This window comes from Mus musculus, chromosome 16 (genome assembly GCF_000001635.26).
Source record: "Mus musculus strain C57BL/6J chromosome 16, GRCm38.p6 C57BL/6J".
Taxonomy (NCBI): domain Eukaryota; kingdom Metazoa; phylum Chordata; class Mammalia; order Rodentia; family Muridae; genus Mus; species Mus musculus.
In genome coordinates, this window is record NC_000082.6 from 12,237,965 (window position 1) to 12,254,390 (window position 16,426).

General features: G+C 42.6%; 1 protein-coding gene across 2 annotated transcripts in view; it reads left to right on the forward strand.

Annotated features, from left to right (window-relative positions):
- Window positions 1-16,426, forward strand: part of Shisa9 (shisa family member 9) — a 287,312-nt gene that overhangs the window by 254,372 nt on the left and 16,514 nt on the right. The window contains exons 3-4 of one of the 2 annotated variants that reach the window (NM_028277.2): window positions 6,644-6,799; window positions 14,821-14,868. In NM_028277.2, coding sequence (NP_082553.2) covers window positions 6,644-6,799; window positions 14,821-14,868 — 204 coding nt within the window. The remainder of the gene's footprint in view (window positions 1-6,643; window positions 6,800-14,820; window positions 14,869-16,426) is intronic. The other variant, NM_001174086.1, reaches the window with a different exon arrangement.

Consider the following 16,426-nt stretch of genomic DNA (forward strand, 5'->3'; position numbering starts at 1 on the left):
TGGGAGCAATAGACAATAATTGAATCACAAGAAATGCTTGAGACATATTTCTTTTAATTGGCACTCAACAAGGTACCCACCAAACCATGATCCTAAAAACCAAAGATATCAAAATTGCACAGTCTGAGAAACTGTCATGGCCAAAGTAGATGATGGAGACATGATTCAATTTAATATGATGCTGGAATGGGATTCTGGGACACAAGACAAAGGCGTTGGTAAGAGTAAAAGGAACCTTAATGAGGGGTGAGCATTTGTTAGGTAACCTATCAATGTTGGCTCATGGATTATACATCCCTGAAGAACAGGTTCTTAAGAGAGAAACTGGGTCAAGGGCAATACTGGATGTTTCTGTACCACTTTGTAAGTATTTTAGTAGATTTAAAACTAGGGTCTGGAGCAGAGCCTCAGCAGTTAGGAGCAGTTGTTCTTTCAGGGGACCAAGGTTGATTTGCAGCACCCACGTGGCAGCTCACAACTGCCTATAACTCCAGTTCCATGGTATCTGACACCCTATTCTGGCATCCTTGAGTACTAGGCACACACATAGTCACATACGTACATGAAGGCAAAACATTCATCCACAGAAAAAGAAAAAATATCTGTTCTTCAACAAAAGCTAAGAGAGGCTGGGGAGAGTCAGTCAATGAAGTGCTTGCCTTGCAAGCACAAGGACCTAGTCTGATCCTTGACACTAAAAAGAAAGGATGGACTGAGTAGGGCTGAGGAGCTGGAGATAAGAGAATCCCTGGCCAGCCAGTCTAGCCGATCAATGAGCTCCAGGTTCAATGAGAAACCCTGACTAAACAAATACAGTAGAGAGTAGTGGAGGAAGGCATCTGACCCTGCCCTTTGGCCTCCCCTTGCACACCCACACCTGCAGGTCAACATGAACTTGTATGCACACACACACAGTCCTTATTGACGGGGCTAATAGCATAAGTAAAGGAGACAGCATTTGGGAAGGCCGTTCCTGAGGACCATCAGAGCAGCACTTTTGGAGCTTCCTGTGTATTTCTGTGCTGCTCCCCCTCGTGGGATGCTTTGGGGCTCTTCATGTCGTTACTCCTTCCAAAAAAAAAAAAAAAATCAGTGGTCATTTGTCTTCTCTGCACAGAAACCCAGAGCACCCTCTCTATGTTTGTAACTGATTTTTTTTTACCCTAACTGACATGATCTGAATTTCATCCACTTTATTTCTACTGAGTAATGAAGATGCCTCATGATAACGACATGTCTAAGGTGGTTTACCTTGCTGTAAGAATACTAGATGCTTCCAATTAGAGTAATTATGCCTTGACTTTCTTTGAGAATGATTGTCAGATACATGAGGCCCCTTTCTGTCTTAGAAGAGAAGTGCAGGATGCCAGTAGCCTCTTGCATGATAATGGAGTTTGTTGATGGAGCGTGGCTAGCATCACAGAACAGCAAAAGCTCTGGAGGCTGTAATGAACTGTAAAATTATAAGCACGTGGGCTATTTTCTTATGTTGGATAGAGAGTTTCTATGCAGGCACATGAGATCTCCCTAGAACTGAGGTGTATCTAGAAGGAAAATCACTCTTCCAAGAGAAAGACATTGCTAGTGTCAGTGGATTTCTCTATAGCCATAACTATGCAAAAATTATGTATGCATTTAGTATAGATATTTAGATAAGCATGTATTTACACACACAACCATAGATAGTACACTCAAACATTTATATTTCTTTTCTTATCTTGGTCACAGCATTTCAGAGTATAACCTAAATCTCACCTGCTTTGTATTCTTCTTCACACTGATTGTCCTTTTTTTTTTATTGTTATTTTCTTTATTTACATTTCAAATGTTATCCCCTTTCTCGGTTTCCTTCCCTCCTGGAAATACCCTATTACATCCTCCCTCTCCCTGCTTCTGAGGGTGTTCCTCCACCCACCCACCCACCCACCCACCCGCTCCACTTCCCTGCCCTTGATTCTCCTACACTGGGGCATCCATAGAGCCATCATAGGACCAAGGACCTCTCCTCCCATTGATGCATGACAAGGCCATCCTCTGCTACATATGCAGCTGGAGCCATGTGTATTCCACTGTTGATGGCTTAGTCCCTGGGAGCTCTGGGGGGGTCTGGTTGGTTGATATTGATGTTCTTCCTATGGGGTTGCAAGCCCCTTCAACTCCTTCAATCCTTTATCTAACTCCTCTATTGGGGACCCCATGCTCAGTCCAATGGTTGGCTGTGAATATCTGCCTCTGTATTTGTAAGACTCTGACAGGACTTCTCAGGGGACAGCCATATCAGGCTCCTTTCAGCATGCACTTCTTGGCATTCACAATAGTGTCTGGGTTGGCAACTGTATATGGGATGAATACCCAGGTGGGACAGTCTCTGGGTGGCCTTTTCTTCAGTCTTTGCTCAACACTTTATCTCCATATTTGCTTCTGTGAATATTTTGTTCTCCTAAGAAGGACTGAAGCAACTACACTTTACTCTTCTTTCTTGAGCTTCATGTGATCTGTGAATTGTATCCTGGTTATTTGGAACTTTGGGGCTAATATCCACTTATCAGTGAGTGCATACCATGTGTGTTCTTTTGTGATTGGGTTACCTCACTCAGGATGATATTTTCTAGTTCTATCCATTTGCCTAAAAAATTCATGAATTCATCATTTTTAATAGCTGCATAGTATTCCGTTGTGTAAATAAATGTACCACATTTTCTGTATCCATTCCTCTGTTGAAGGATATCTGGGTTCTTTCCAGCTCCTGACTATTATAAGTAAGGCTACTATGAACATAGTGGAGCAGGTGTCCTTATTACATGTTGGAGCATCTTCTGGGTATATGCCCAGGAGTGGTATAGTTGGTCCCTCAGGTAGTACTAGGTACAATTTGCTGAAGAACCACCAAACTGATTTCCAGAGTGGTTGTACCAGCTTGCAATCCTGATTGTTCTGTTTTCCTTACATACCAATCTGGGCTTTCCTCTCCTCTGCCTATTTTGTGTCTCCCTTGCTGAGTACATTGTCAGGGAGGATTTAAACGGAGCAACAGGCTATGAAGTCTAACCTCTCATTTTGTTTACGAAAACAAAAATAATGTTTCAAAGCCCAGCTACACAAGTGTCTGTTTAACAGTTCTTGATAGTTTCCTTGAGGGTGGGAATTTTAATATTTCTGAATATCGCATGCCTGGAAGCTAGCACAGAATGGCTATGTAAGTCTGCCAGCAAGTCACTTCATGTGCTTCTAAATGTGAAGCAGGAGCGTGACTTGGGGCAGCCTCATTTTTTCTTTTGAGAAGATTCATTCTGGTGGGTCCTCTCTGTCATACTTACTTATGCTCAATAACCATTTGATGCCCTTGAGGTAGCATGGAACTTTGCAGAAATACTCTAAAAGTAAGTACTCTGTAATGGAATGTTAAGTATTTTGTTTAATAATATAAAATCTGTTCCAATATGTCCTTTGAGCAACATCTCTACAAGGCTTCCCCTCTTTTAATGAAATGGTTAGCATTTCCTTGGTGGGCTGAGAAATAGGATTTGAGTAGAGTGGTGAGGGTTCAAGACATAGGGACAAAGAGAATGAAGAGCCAGTTTCACCCTGGGGGGACTGACTTGGAGGCTATCAGTTGTAACTAAACAAGCTAGTGGTTGAGATCTCTTTCTGGTGGGGCAAAAAGCCTTGGCATGGAATAATTAGTTAATTAGTTTACTAATGTTCTTGGGCTTTTAAAAATTAACCATTCAATCTTTAAAGCTTCATTTTATCTTATTTTTAATTAAAATGTAATGATTTTATATACCTAGGGATGTGGTACCTGGATACATGTAATGATTAAATTATGGTGATCAACATATTTGTAACATCAAACAATTTATCATATCTTTGTGAAGAGAACATGAGAAATCATTTTATTTACATTTTGTAGCTAGACAATGCATTATTGTTAATAGTCACCCTACTATGAGACAAGGACTATAAAAGGACTAAGTTCTATTCATTATAAAACTTTGGCTTTGTACCTGTTAACCAAGTTCCCCCTTGCTCCTCTCCCGGGTCTCTATCATTGAGTTTCTACAGCAGCTGTTATCAAGCCAGGGGGCAAGAGAATTGACACACACACACACACATACACACACACACACACACACACACACAAAGGGAATATAAAATGGCCATACAAGGATGAAGATGTTAGTGGAAGTGTAGACAGGGGTGACCAAACAAAAGCCCTTGAGCCAAAATTGGTGTCACCTGGTTTTGAAAATAAAATTTTACGAAATAGACATACATAATTCTCTGTATCATGCCCAGTCTCGTGCCAGCCTACAATGGCAACAGAGGCTTGCAAAGCCCAAACTTTTGGCTTTGATTGGGAAAACTGTTTCAATCCAGGGTGAGCTCTGAAGCACCCACTGATCTCTCCATAGTCACTCCACCTTGAAGAAAGTGCCCGCACTTCCGTGCCTTAATGTCAGTGAGGCACTGGTTGTAGACCAGCCAGGTGTTGAAGAAGAGATGTGTGAAATGCAGAAAGCCCAGCATGGTGTCTCCATCAGCTGAGAGCGAGGCTCTGCATACTAACAGCTGTACGGGCTGTCAGCAACTAAGAGTTACAGAAGCTGGGAAGTGAGTGTGAACGCAGGCTAATGGGATTTCATGAGGTAGCTCCAGCGTCTAGCAGCGTGCATGTTGATGAACATAGGTGCTTTCTGAAGCTGGAGACATCCTACCAGACTCTCTGGTTGAGACTGGGTCCTGATTGGCTCTACTGGATTGACCGCCTTTGTCTTCTGGACCCCATTTCATTGTTGTCAAGGTGGGGTCTTTGAACTAGCCATCTGGGCTCTGTTAGTCTCTGCTGCCTCATCCTGTTCTGCTTTCTCTATATTGTACTTTTCAGCCATGCGTGCCTAGAGACCGGGGACCACTTTCCAGGCACTGAGCTTGAACCTGAACCTATCACTTTCCTCTGGTGGCAACCTACCAGCTCTTTCCTCAGCCCATAACATATCTCTAGTGCATCCCTCATTGGCCACACCTGACTGATATTCTATTTTTCCTTCAGATCTCATCTCAGAATGCATTTATACAATGAACCTTCTGGAAATTCCCTTCCCATGGTATTTTGTCCCCACACATAGCCAATATTCAGTATGTGCTTTATAATCTTTTGTTTAGCTTATGCAAACCTTGGTGTGCAGAAATAGGCACATTTTCTTTTGTAAGATAAACACTATAATGTTTGTACTGCCTCTCATGCTTCCTATGCAGTCTCTGGAAACTCCCTAGACAGGTAGTGTGGATTTACTTTGAAACCTTTTTTTCCTCCTAAGAGTTGCATGAGTTTCTACCATATGCATGTATAACCGATGCACATAATGCATATGTAATTTTAAAAAATGAATTCCCATATAGTAATTCATGTTTCCACTTTACAGTAAAAAACAAACTACAATAGACTAGTGCAAAAAGCATTTGTGAGCAAAAATCTATACATTCTGGCAATTACATATTTCTGTAGGTTTGGTCACATGACATGACATTGTATGCTTTGCATATACATGTACTATAAATTTCAGCTACCCATGTACTCCTAACCCTAGACAGGAAGACCCTGGGAGCTTGCCAGCCAGCCTGGCAACAACACTAAACATCTCACTCAATGAGAGACCTTGTCTCAAAGGAATAAGGTGGAGAACAGAGAGGTGACACCCAACACCATGCTCACAGATTTAAGAACAAACAAAATTTGGGTATCAAGATGTTTAACTTCAGTAACATTCAAAGAAGTAGGACTCAGAAGAGCTCCTAGAGCCTGACCTTTCGCCAAGAAGCTGACAAACATTAAGAGGACTGTAGGTGACCAGCGAAGGCAAAGGTGCTGGGAACAGAGAGGCCACATGAGCTTCTGGTCATTGTAGTCTGCTCAGCTCACTATACCTGCAGGAGTGAACCTAGCTCGAAGCACTGAAATTTATAGGAAAGTGATAGATGATTCCTGCCTTCTTGACATGGGTGGTAGATGATACCATGCCTTCTTGACATGGGTGCCGAGCATTGAACTGATGCCACTCAGCTACTTTTCCAGGTCACAAATTTTGTTATTAAAAAATATTTCTTTTAATTTTAATCCTGGGTCCCTGTGTATGTCTGTGTGTGGGTGTGTGCACATTAGTGAAAGTTCCCAGGTAGGCCAGAGACATTGGATGCCCCTGGAGCTGGAATTACAATTATTTGTAAGCTGCTAAATATGGGTGCTGAGATTCAAAGGAGCTTATTATCTCAGGCCATGGCTTTGCCCAGCACCAGCTGGTTATTTGAAACTATGCAACTATGGCCAAGGTGGCTGAGCTAAAAGGTCACACAGCCTGGGCTCTGAGTCTTTCCTTGAGTACAGATGGTGTGGGTTCTGAGTTTTCTACAACAGCCTAAGGGAGTGTTAACCACTGGGCCATTTCTCTACTGCCCCCACATACTATTTTGATGCACAAGGCCCTGCACAGGGATGGGAACTTGACACATTATCGTTCTATCTGATGCTTGGTCCCTCATGAGCAGTGTGGGAGGAGTTTTAGGATGGAGGTATAAGATGACGGTGGGGTGGTTGGAAGGTCTTGCTTTTTTTTCATGACCATTTTTTTCTATTCATTTTCAGATACCACTCAGATGAACAACGCAGTGCCCACTTCTCCTCTGCTCCAGCAGATGGGACACCCACATTCATACCCCAACCTGGGTCAGATTTCTAATCCATATGAACAGCAGCCTCCAGGCAAAGAGCTCAACAAGTACGCCTCCTTAAAGGCAGTAGGTAAGGGGATTCTATATAAATCTGTTTTCTTTCTCCTCTCTCTCCTTTATTCAGCCTTTCCCTATGAAGTTTTTTACCTTTTATTTTTATTTCTTTATTATATCTATTTTTTACTTATCTATCATCTATCTATCATTTATTGTTTTATTTATTATCTGTTTATCATATATGTGTGTGTATATCTATGAACCAATTTATGTATGAATCTATATATATGTCTATGCATGTAGAAATCTATAATGCATGTATACGTGTCTACCTACCTACCTATCTATTTCTACATATATGTGCCTATTTATGAATTATTTATCTATTTGCCTATCTATCATCATCGATCTATATCTATGTACATATATGTATTTATGAATCTGTCATCTATCATCTGTATCTATGCATCATCTATCATTTTCTATCTATCTATCTATCTATCTATCTATCTATCTATCTATCTATCTATCTATCTATCTGCCTACCTACATACCTACCTACCTACCTACCTATCTATAATCAGGACTCCCACAGCTATTTCCTTGAACCTAATTAAGTCCTGTCTTGCTGTATGGTGCAGGTTGATCACCTGGGGCACCTATTTAGTGAGAACTCTTTCCAGGGGAGAAAGACCTGGATACTCCAGTGGTTTCCTTATGGTTTCTGCCCTTCTGGCTATTTACAAGTCCTCAGTTTTCCAGGTAATCCTTAAGATCCTCAGATGTAGAATCCAGTATATGATGAGTCTTAGAAATACCTTGGCTTTTAACAAGAAACTCCCCATCACCTATGCATCCTCTGCCATCTCTAATAAGCTTATGGATAGTGCACAATCTTAGCCTAGGTAGTTTCTCTCCTTCAGAGGATAGCATTTCCTGGGAAAGGATGGTCTAGACAGTAGACTGCAGAGCTAATATAAATTTTGTTTTTACCAAATGTACAGCATTATGTTTGAATTCTTATGCATATTGTCTTAGTGACTCATGGAAGAGAACTCAGTAGCTCGATAATTAGAATAAGGAATTGAGAGGTGATTCTACAGATCCAACAGCAGCAGTAACAGAGTGGAGAACTGACCAGGTGCTTCTGTCACCCAATACCAATCTCCCTCCCATGTCTCCCCAGTCTCTTCCACAAGAACATGGCAATTTGCTCTCAGACACATTCTACTGGATGAAGATTCATCCAGAGCAAAGTTGTCAGTTCCTGACTAGTGCCTGGTTATGACAACTCAGGTTCTCAATGATGGATGCAGAGTATCAGAATCACCTGATGTGGTAAGCAGCACAAGGCCACAGGCCACCTTGGAGATTCTAACTGAGCAGGTTAAGAATGTAATTCATCACATGCTTATGGACATTTGATAAAATAAATGGGGCTGGAGAGATGGCTCTCTGCTTAAAAGTACTAGCTGCTCTTCCAAAGGACCCTGATTTGATTACCAGCACCAGCATGGTGCCTCATAACCATCTGTAACTCCATTTCCAGGGGATGACCTCCACAAGCACCAGGAATGAGCCAAGATTTATGACTGAACACCCATTTATGTAAAATAAAACATCTGGATCTTTATAATGTGAAGCCCCAGCTGAGGACTAGTGGTTTAGACTATGCCATAAGCCTGACACTCAGGAGAACTGCATCCCTTCTCAACTGCTTGCTCTTAACACCCTCTCCCAAATCCTGCTCCTGTTTTCCATATTCTTGCTCACTCTAGCCATGGAAAATTTGTTTCCTTCTTGCTATGTCCTGTGAGTTCTATTTTCTTGTCCTTATCTTGAGGAGAAGTTTTTAAGCTTGCGTTTCCACCATGTCATCTGCCACTTCTGATCAACTGATAAAAGTCAGACAGATATGAACTCAAATCCTGGCTCTGCCACAGCTTCTGCCTGACTCTGTGCAGTTACCTAACCCTCAGTAGTCCCCAGTTTTCCATTTTATAAAATGGGCATACAGAGGTCTTTCAAGTGAAACAAGCAAAGTCCCACCATTCATGTCATCCTTCTTTTCCAGAGCCCCACTGTCTTGTGAGCAGCCCAGCTGACTCATCTTGTGGTTCTATCTTATCTCAGTCTCAGCTTGGGTCCCCTTGAGAGGTCCTCGTCATTATCTTTAAATATTCTCCTTACGGAGAACTCTTCTCTTTCACAAAAAGAATTGACTACCAGGAGTCTTTGTCATGTAACAACTTCCCTTGGATGGAATTCCACTGGATTTATTGGTGGAGGTCTTTCTGCCCTTCTGGCTATTTACAAGACTTATTCATTTGTCCTTACATAGTTTTGGTTCCAGGAAATGTCGTTCAGGTAGAGGATGCCACAGATACACTGTCTTTTCTGATCAATTTTTCATCTTCTTGTCTTCCAGCCCCTCAATAGAGATGAGATAATAGATACTCTTTGCAGATTTCACTATGAAATACCCTAACCCCAGAACCAAGGTACAGACACTAGGATGTAGCTCTGATGTTTGTGGTATCTAAGGTTTATGCTGATAAAAATATTAATAAAACAAGTGTATTGGGACCTCACACTGGGACAGAAGCAGGCTAAGTAATTAGTGTTTGTACCAGAAATCTGAGAGTTCCTGTTCTCCAATTCCTTTGACCTTCAGGATAGAATAATTAGAACCAAGTGTATAGTACCAAGGTCACATGTTTAATAAAGACACAGGCTTTTCTACATCTTCAGCCTGGTAAACTTTCCTTTTCTATTACCTTTGTCTCCTAATCTATTTATTTTCCTCCCCGACCCCTAGAAAACGTAAGGTCTTATGTTCTGTAGCTATCAACTTTCTTGATTTCACACTGTATTCTTGCATAACATGTGTATCCCAAGCATCCCGTATTACAAGGAAGGGAGGGGTACTGTTACCCAGGAGAGCAGGTAAGACTCACTGCTCACACAGCTGTGGCAACCTGAAAACACTCTTCTGACCCCACCTCCCTTTCTGAACGCTGCGGCTCAGAGACAAATAACATCTGTTGTTATATGTGATTCTTGTTTTGGCATTAAGCATAATCAGCTCAGATGTGTTTTATTTCTTTGAGAACTGGTCATATTATCCCATGCATCTCATTTCTTTAACTTAGAGCTCTTCCCCACCAGATCCTTAGTAGCTCTGAGTGTAAATAATAGATGAATGTTCCAACACAGCTCCTTGATCCTTCCCAGGATTTCTTCAGGGTTGCTGTAGACAAGAAATGTCTGCAGAGCATTTGGAATGAAATTTGCAATATGAAAATGTGTTTGGCATTTCTTATGTAACCGTTTCTTCTGCAACCAGGAACTTCTGGAATATTGTTGCTTGAATGAATAAGCTTACCTTTGACAAGAATCAAAGACAGCTGGATTTTAAGGAATCATCTTTGTATCTTGTAGCAGGTGGAAGAATCTCTCTTGAGATTTTGCCCCAATCTAGTAAGTGGCTAAAGGGGTCCCCTTCTTCTGGCTGCATTGATAGCTGTAGAGTTCTTGGGCTTTATCTGACAGGTGGGTGAGCTGGTTCTTCTCTTAGTGGAGGAGTTTGTAGCTGAGGAATTGCCTGACCCAGTGGCTCCCCAGGACTCTAACATCAGCCTGCATCAGTGAACTCAAATCCTATAATAAATGTTCTTTCAAGGGTTCTTTATTAAGGTGTAATGCAAACTGGTGTGTACAGGAAATGCATTTCATTAGAGGATCATTACCACCCAGGAGCAAGGCTGTTTAAAAGTGGTTTGCCATGGAAAGCTCTGCAGCCTCCGAGGGCCAGACTCCCTGTGTAAAATCTCTCAATCCAGTGGATACGAGAAGCCTAGCCAGCCTCTACTGTTAACTGCCAACTTCAAAACACTCCCTAGGAAATAAATCTACTTTTAAGGCTTTACTATCCAAGACATCAGGTGCTTCTCAGAAACTGCAGCCTAGTCTGAGCTCTGCCTGCCTTTAACTGCATGTCACTGAGCAGCCATCAAAATGCCTAGACTTCTACGTTATCTAACAAACGAAGAAGCAGAGTGGACAATCCCCTAATACCATCCCAATTTTAAATTGTCATAGGAAATCATCCCACCTCATCTAGTATCATAACAACTGCGGGGCTTTAAACACACTGTTTATTCACTGCCAGTGCTGTGTAAGGCCAGATTTGAATGGAGGGTTATAAGCCCTTTTATTCCTGATTTTGATCCCCAACCCTGCCTGCCTTTGTCTCTCATTCTACTTTTGCTACTTTATTGAAACCACCCCATTCATGCATAGAGAACTTTCTTCTTAAGGACTTTAGGGTCTTGGCACATGCCACCTGGGCATGCCAGGCAAGCGATTGTAGAATGATGTCTGTTCCCAGGAGACTTACGGCTCAGCTATTGGCAAAAGACTAGCACACAAGAGGGAAACGTCAGGAGCTGAGCCACACAGGACTCTGTGGGGGAAAGTATGCTGAGGTGAGATATCATTCATTCATTCATTCATTTGTTTATTCTCCCAGTACTAAGTTTGGTGTCCCTTGACTATAGGAGACATTGAGGCAAGGACCTGGCCAGCCCTATCCACATTGTCTCTCCAGTACCCAGCACTATATGGGGCATTTTGAACCACCTGTGCCTTTTGTAAAGGCAGTGAATTGACATGTGATAGACATCATGTCAAGGCAGAACTTGGGGTGACTAGCAAGAATGAAGAAGAATGTACATGAAACTAAACTTGGTCAGGACTGAGTAGTATGTCCCAAGTCAAACTTTACTAAGTGAGTCCATTCAGACCCTGTTGGTTTCACTGGGCCTCGAGTTCTCCTGTGTAGCAGAATCACAACCACATACAGTGAATGTTTAGGTGGAGGCAGTGATCCAGCCTGGTGAAAAGTTCTCCACATGTAGTAAGCACTTCAGCCCATTACAGTTCCCTTCCAGAAGAACTGTCTACCGGTCGTATCTTTCTTCTAGATTCCCAGACACACCAGGATGTGAAGTCCCGGTTGACAGAGAGAGCAGAATCCGTATTCTTGACATCCGTTTCTTACTTCATGGGCCTGGTTAAAAACAAATGAGTAAGGAAACAAAAAACACATTACTTTTCTGTGACCCCCTAAGAATCATCAGAGCCAGCCCAAGCCACTTATCCAGATGTGGGCCACTTACCCATCCACCAGAGAGCTTGCACCACACACCTGACCCTTTTCACTGAGACTGTAATACGGGTTTAAACAGTTTGGAGATATTCCCAATGGAGGTGGATGCTGAGAGATGTTCCCTATAGGTAGACATCGTTAATATTACCCTTCCATGACCCATGTGCTGGGTGCAGGCAAGTGCAGCGTGAGGACAGATGTGTCTCTTCATAGGACAATTTGAGCAAGGCAGAAGTGTCCTTAAAGATCGCCCAGTGCTTCAGAGAGGGAGGGCTCCTATGTCTTTGTCAGGGGAAACTCCATCTTACTATGCAATCCCCAATGCACATGACACACAGGAAGTCACCTGCTGTCAGCATTTATCTACTATTTGTCCTGATCCAGTGGTCATAGGTTTCCGAAGTTGAACTCCTAGACTCTGTAAGTGATGCAGGAGTCCACAGGCCCTTTATTTGGTTCAGTTTAGCCTTGGGCACCCAGTCTAAGAAAGTAGGAATTCACCAGCATGACCATGCAATGCTGCATACCTTCATCTTAACCAAATAATTAGTTCTATGTTAAGAAAAATATTTCCCTTTTGCCACTTGACAGGTGATCTTTTCCCGGAATATGTTACATCTTCTAATAAAAATGTAAAACATCAACAACAGCCCAGGAATCCCTCCTCATCCTCTCTGTGCCTACATTGTGCCAAAGACCAAGGAAAAACATGAGGCCCCCAGCTGTGAACTGATTTCAGCCAGTTTATTTATTTTTTTAAAAGCTGGCTATTAGCTGAAGCTAATACCACTGACCTCCAGAGCAGCACGTGTCTTTGGGAGGCACTGGACCTACTGTACTGTATCTATAATACTGTAGATTGATGGAGAAGCCAAGGCTTAGCATGGTTAACTGAGTTCACACTCAAGATTGCTTGACTTGGAAATCCTGTTGTTTGCACGAAATGGTACTTTTTCTGAGCTACTTCTAACAATCCAATATACCACTAGGTAAAAGAAGAGCTGTTGAGGACCATTCCCTACACTCCCCCTGGGGGCCCATTGCCAACTTTGTTTCCTCCTTCTGTGAGGTCTATTCTTTACTCCTCACTTCTGTCTCTGAGGCAAGGCTCAACAAGACATCAGTTGTTTTTCCTCTGAAGGTAAAAGCTTTCCCATGATGCTGAGTATAACTGAGGTATACTATATTTGAAATATACTATGAGATACATTTTCAAGAAGCAAAACACACAGCTCCTGATTTTATAATTCCCAGTAAAGGTAGTAAATAGGTCGGGACACTTGACCTTTCCTTGTTCCCCTTTCCATCCTACAGCTCTTGTTCTGTCTAAAAAGGTCCATCCCCTTTAAATGAGCATTTTTTTTTTGTCCCCAAATAGTCAGTCCCCTCATGTCAGCTCATGCCAACTATAGTGAGGACTTTAGTACTCGCTTGGTAGCTCACTTATCTTATTAATGGTCAATGGCTTCATAGAAGAGACTTTGTTACTGCCCTGGCAGGCCCACCCTGACTTGGAAGCTAGGACAAAGGTGACAAAGACTGGATCCTGCCTGTAAGGCAAACTGAGAAATTTCATTCAGGGGAGGATGACTCTTCTGGAGACTGTGACTTGGGGATTGGTTTGCTGTTGTCCATGGGCAGAGGAAGATCTGGGGTCCTATGACTATCTAGAGATGACCCCAAGTGAGGGGGGAGAACATGGCCAAGCACTACAGGCAGGACCTGCTGAGCTCTAAATTCCTGTCCTGTCATGCCAAGCACCTCTCTGTTTGAGTGATAAGGGTGTAAAACTCAGATCCCCAGGGGGCACATGGTAATTTCAAAGTCCCTTGGCATGCCTGGGAAGCCAACCGGAAATGTTTAAATGGCCAGATCTGTGCTCTATAATCATTCCTGTCACAGGCTGTTCTCCAAATCTCCTCTCAGTTGGCAGCCTGTTAGGTCTCTGGAAATCGTGCAGAAAGAGTTCCAACCCAGTCTGCCCAAGTGGGTTCCTAGGAAAGAACAGAAGAGCTAGTAGCACTCACTGATTGGTCAGGCCTCCAGCCAATGGGATAAAGCCTTCATAGGCAGAGGTTGTTCTTTAAACTTTAAACTCAGTTTTAGAGAACACCAGTAACGAAGGAGTGGGGTGCACTCTGAGCTCTTCTCATATTTGTTTATTTAATGAGAAGTCACTTGAGACTGTTGATAATATGAGACTACTCCCCCAAGGGGCTACTGGATACATCTGGAAGGCAATTAGATTTGGACTACCTTTTTTTATAACTCAAATTCCAGCCACATAGCTGTTCTGTAAAGCAATGTATTATCATTCGGGATTCTCAGCTAACAAGTATGGTCACTGTAGCTTTTGGGGGTGGGATTTCCCTACTTAGGAAAGAGCGGCTTTGGAGAAGGGCGAATTCACTCACTTTCAGCAATATCTTTTACAGTTAGGCACTGTGGTAAGGCAAGTTGTACCCAAATGGAGCTTTTAAAACTACGGGCAGGTGAGCATGCTCCAATCTCGGATTACAATGATGTAACCTCTTTCAGAAGAATGTCTATAGCAAATGGGAAGCAAATTCCATCTCTAGACATCTTGTGTACATAATTGTAAAACCAGCCTTCTGTAAACCAAAACGTCTTATCTTTTGTAGTAAATTGAAACTTATAACCAGACTTCAGTTTGATGATCCTTGCTCTACTGCTGTAGCCTTGGCATGATTGGGGTACTTCTCTTGATATTCTGTTAGGTCTTGTCAAAACAGGTGCATACTTAGTGCAAGGCCACACTGGCTCCTTTCCTGTTCCCTGGGTCCCCTGAGGCCAGGTTACTTGGAGGCTGCAGCTGAAGCAACAAGAACAACCTGGGTATGAGGGTACCACAAACATGGGTTTCCTGGCAACCAGATCAGCATCTCTTAATTGTTATTTTTTAGGAAATTCTGATGGTGACTGGGCAGTGGCAACGCTTAAGTCACCAAAAGGTACCGTATTCCTTTTTCTGGCTCTTTTGTCCAGGTGTTGTCAAACTCAACATTATATAACAAAGGGACAGAGTCCCAATGTTTGTATGTGATCCAGTCATATGTGTGTCTACTCTGACCGGTACCTATAAGTCTGTGCACTCTCCAGCGCTAAGGTGTGTCTTGTAGTGTGTGTGTGTGTGCACATGTGCATGCACTTGGGTGCAGTGTCCATGCTTAGGGCTGTTTCTGGACAATGTGCTGCTCCTTTGCTCGTCTCCCATTATTAGTTGCTTTAAGGAAATGCCTCTATCAGAAATGTCCCAGGGAAAGCAACTTCCCCAAAGAGAACTACATAAGCAGAGTAGCCAAAACAAATCACAGGACAAATTAATTCTGGAAGAGTCACTAGTGGTGCACGGGATATATTTGGTTCTTATAAGCACAGCCATGTTGTTGACAAGTATGTCTGAGGAATTAGACTTTAGGGAACAGAGCTTTTTTTCAACTTTCTTAGCAGAGTGATCAGTGGGACTAAGAAAATTTTTGAGTTGAGTATTTAAATGAACTAGTTGGGTGACTAGGTCAAGTTGTTAAATTTAATGAATGTATTAATTCCCTACTATGTGCCAGAGTAAGTCCTTCACACTTACTGTGTTGTGTAATTCTCCAGACACTTTGCTGAAGATTGTCATACCCATTCAGAACTAGGTCATGGATGTCAGAGTGAGGAAGAGTCACACTCACCTAAAGAAATTCAGTCACTAAGGGTAGAACTGTAATTTGAGAGTATGTCCCTCTGATTCTATGCATAACTTGTTTCCCAGAGGGTGGAGGATGGGAAAAGCTGTTTTTAGAACCAAGCACGGGCATTGCTCTCCTTGTTCTTCATTCCTTCTACATGGCTGGATCCCAGAATAGGAATGGAGCAGCTGACTCAAGGAGATGGAGGTAGAGCTCTTTAAAGACCTTAAACAGAATAAGAGTAGGAGATGAACAATACAAATTCTAGACAAGGACCTGGATATCACTTTTGCCTTCTTCAAAGATCATTGTGACTTTTTTCAACAGGAACTAGACTACAGAAAGTTGGACTGGAGCTGGGGACAACAACTAAGATGTTCTTGAAGGCAGACAGTCTTCAACTGGATAAAGGGAAGAGATCAGAGTGGAGGGATATTGGGGAAGCTGCAGGAGTTATGAGCAAGTAGCTATGATGGGAATAAGGACCACCAGGCAGATGTTTGTTTTTGTTTTTATCATGAGAGGCATGTGAACACGCAGTTGTTCAGGAGCTCCTGATTGACTTGGCCTTGGATGGAGCTCCAGGAGTTGAATTGCTGATAAATGCTGGGCTGCTGCTCTGCTGATCCGGATATTTCCCCACACTGCCAGAGGGGCATCTTGCTGGGGGACTAATATCCTTGAATGAGTACACTGAGCATCTTCCCGAGGCTTCAGAAAGAGATGAAGAAATCGGACAAAGGCTCCAGAGCTCAAAACCAATTTGGGTTGGAAGGTATGGACACAATAGTCCCATACTGGGAAACGGGTTTGTGTTTAATAAGAATCCCCTGGC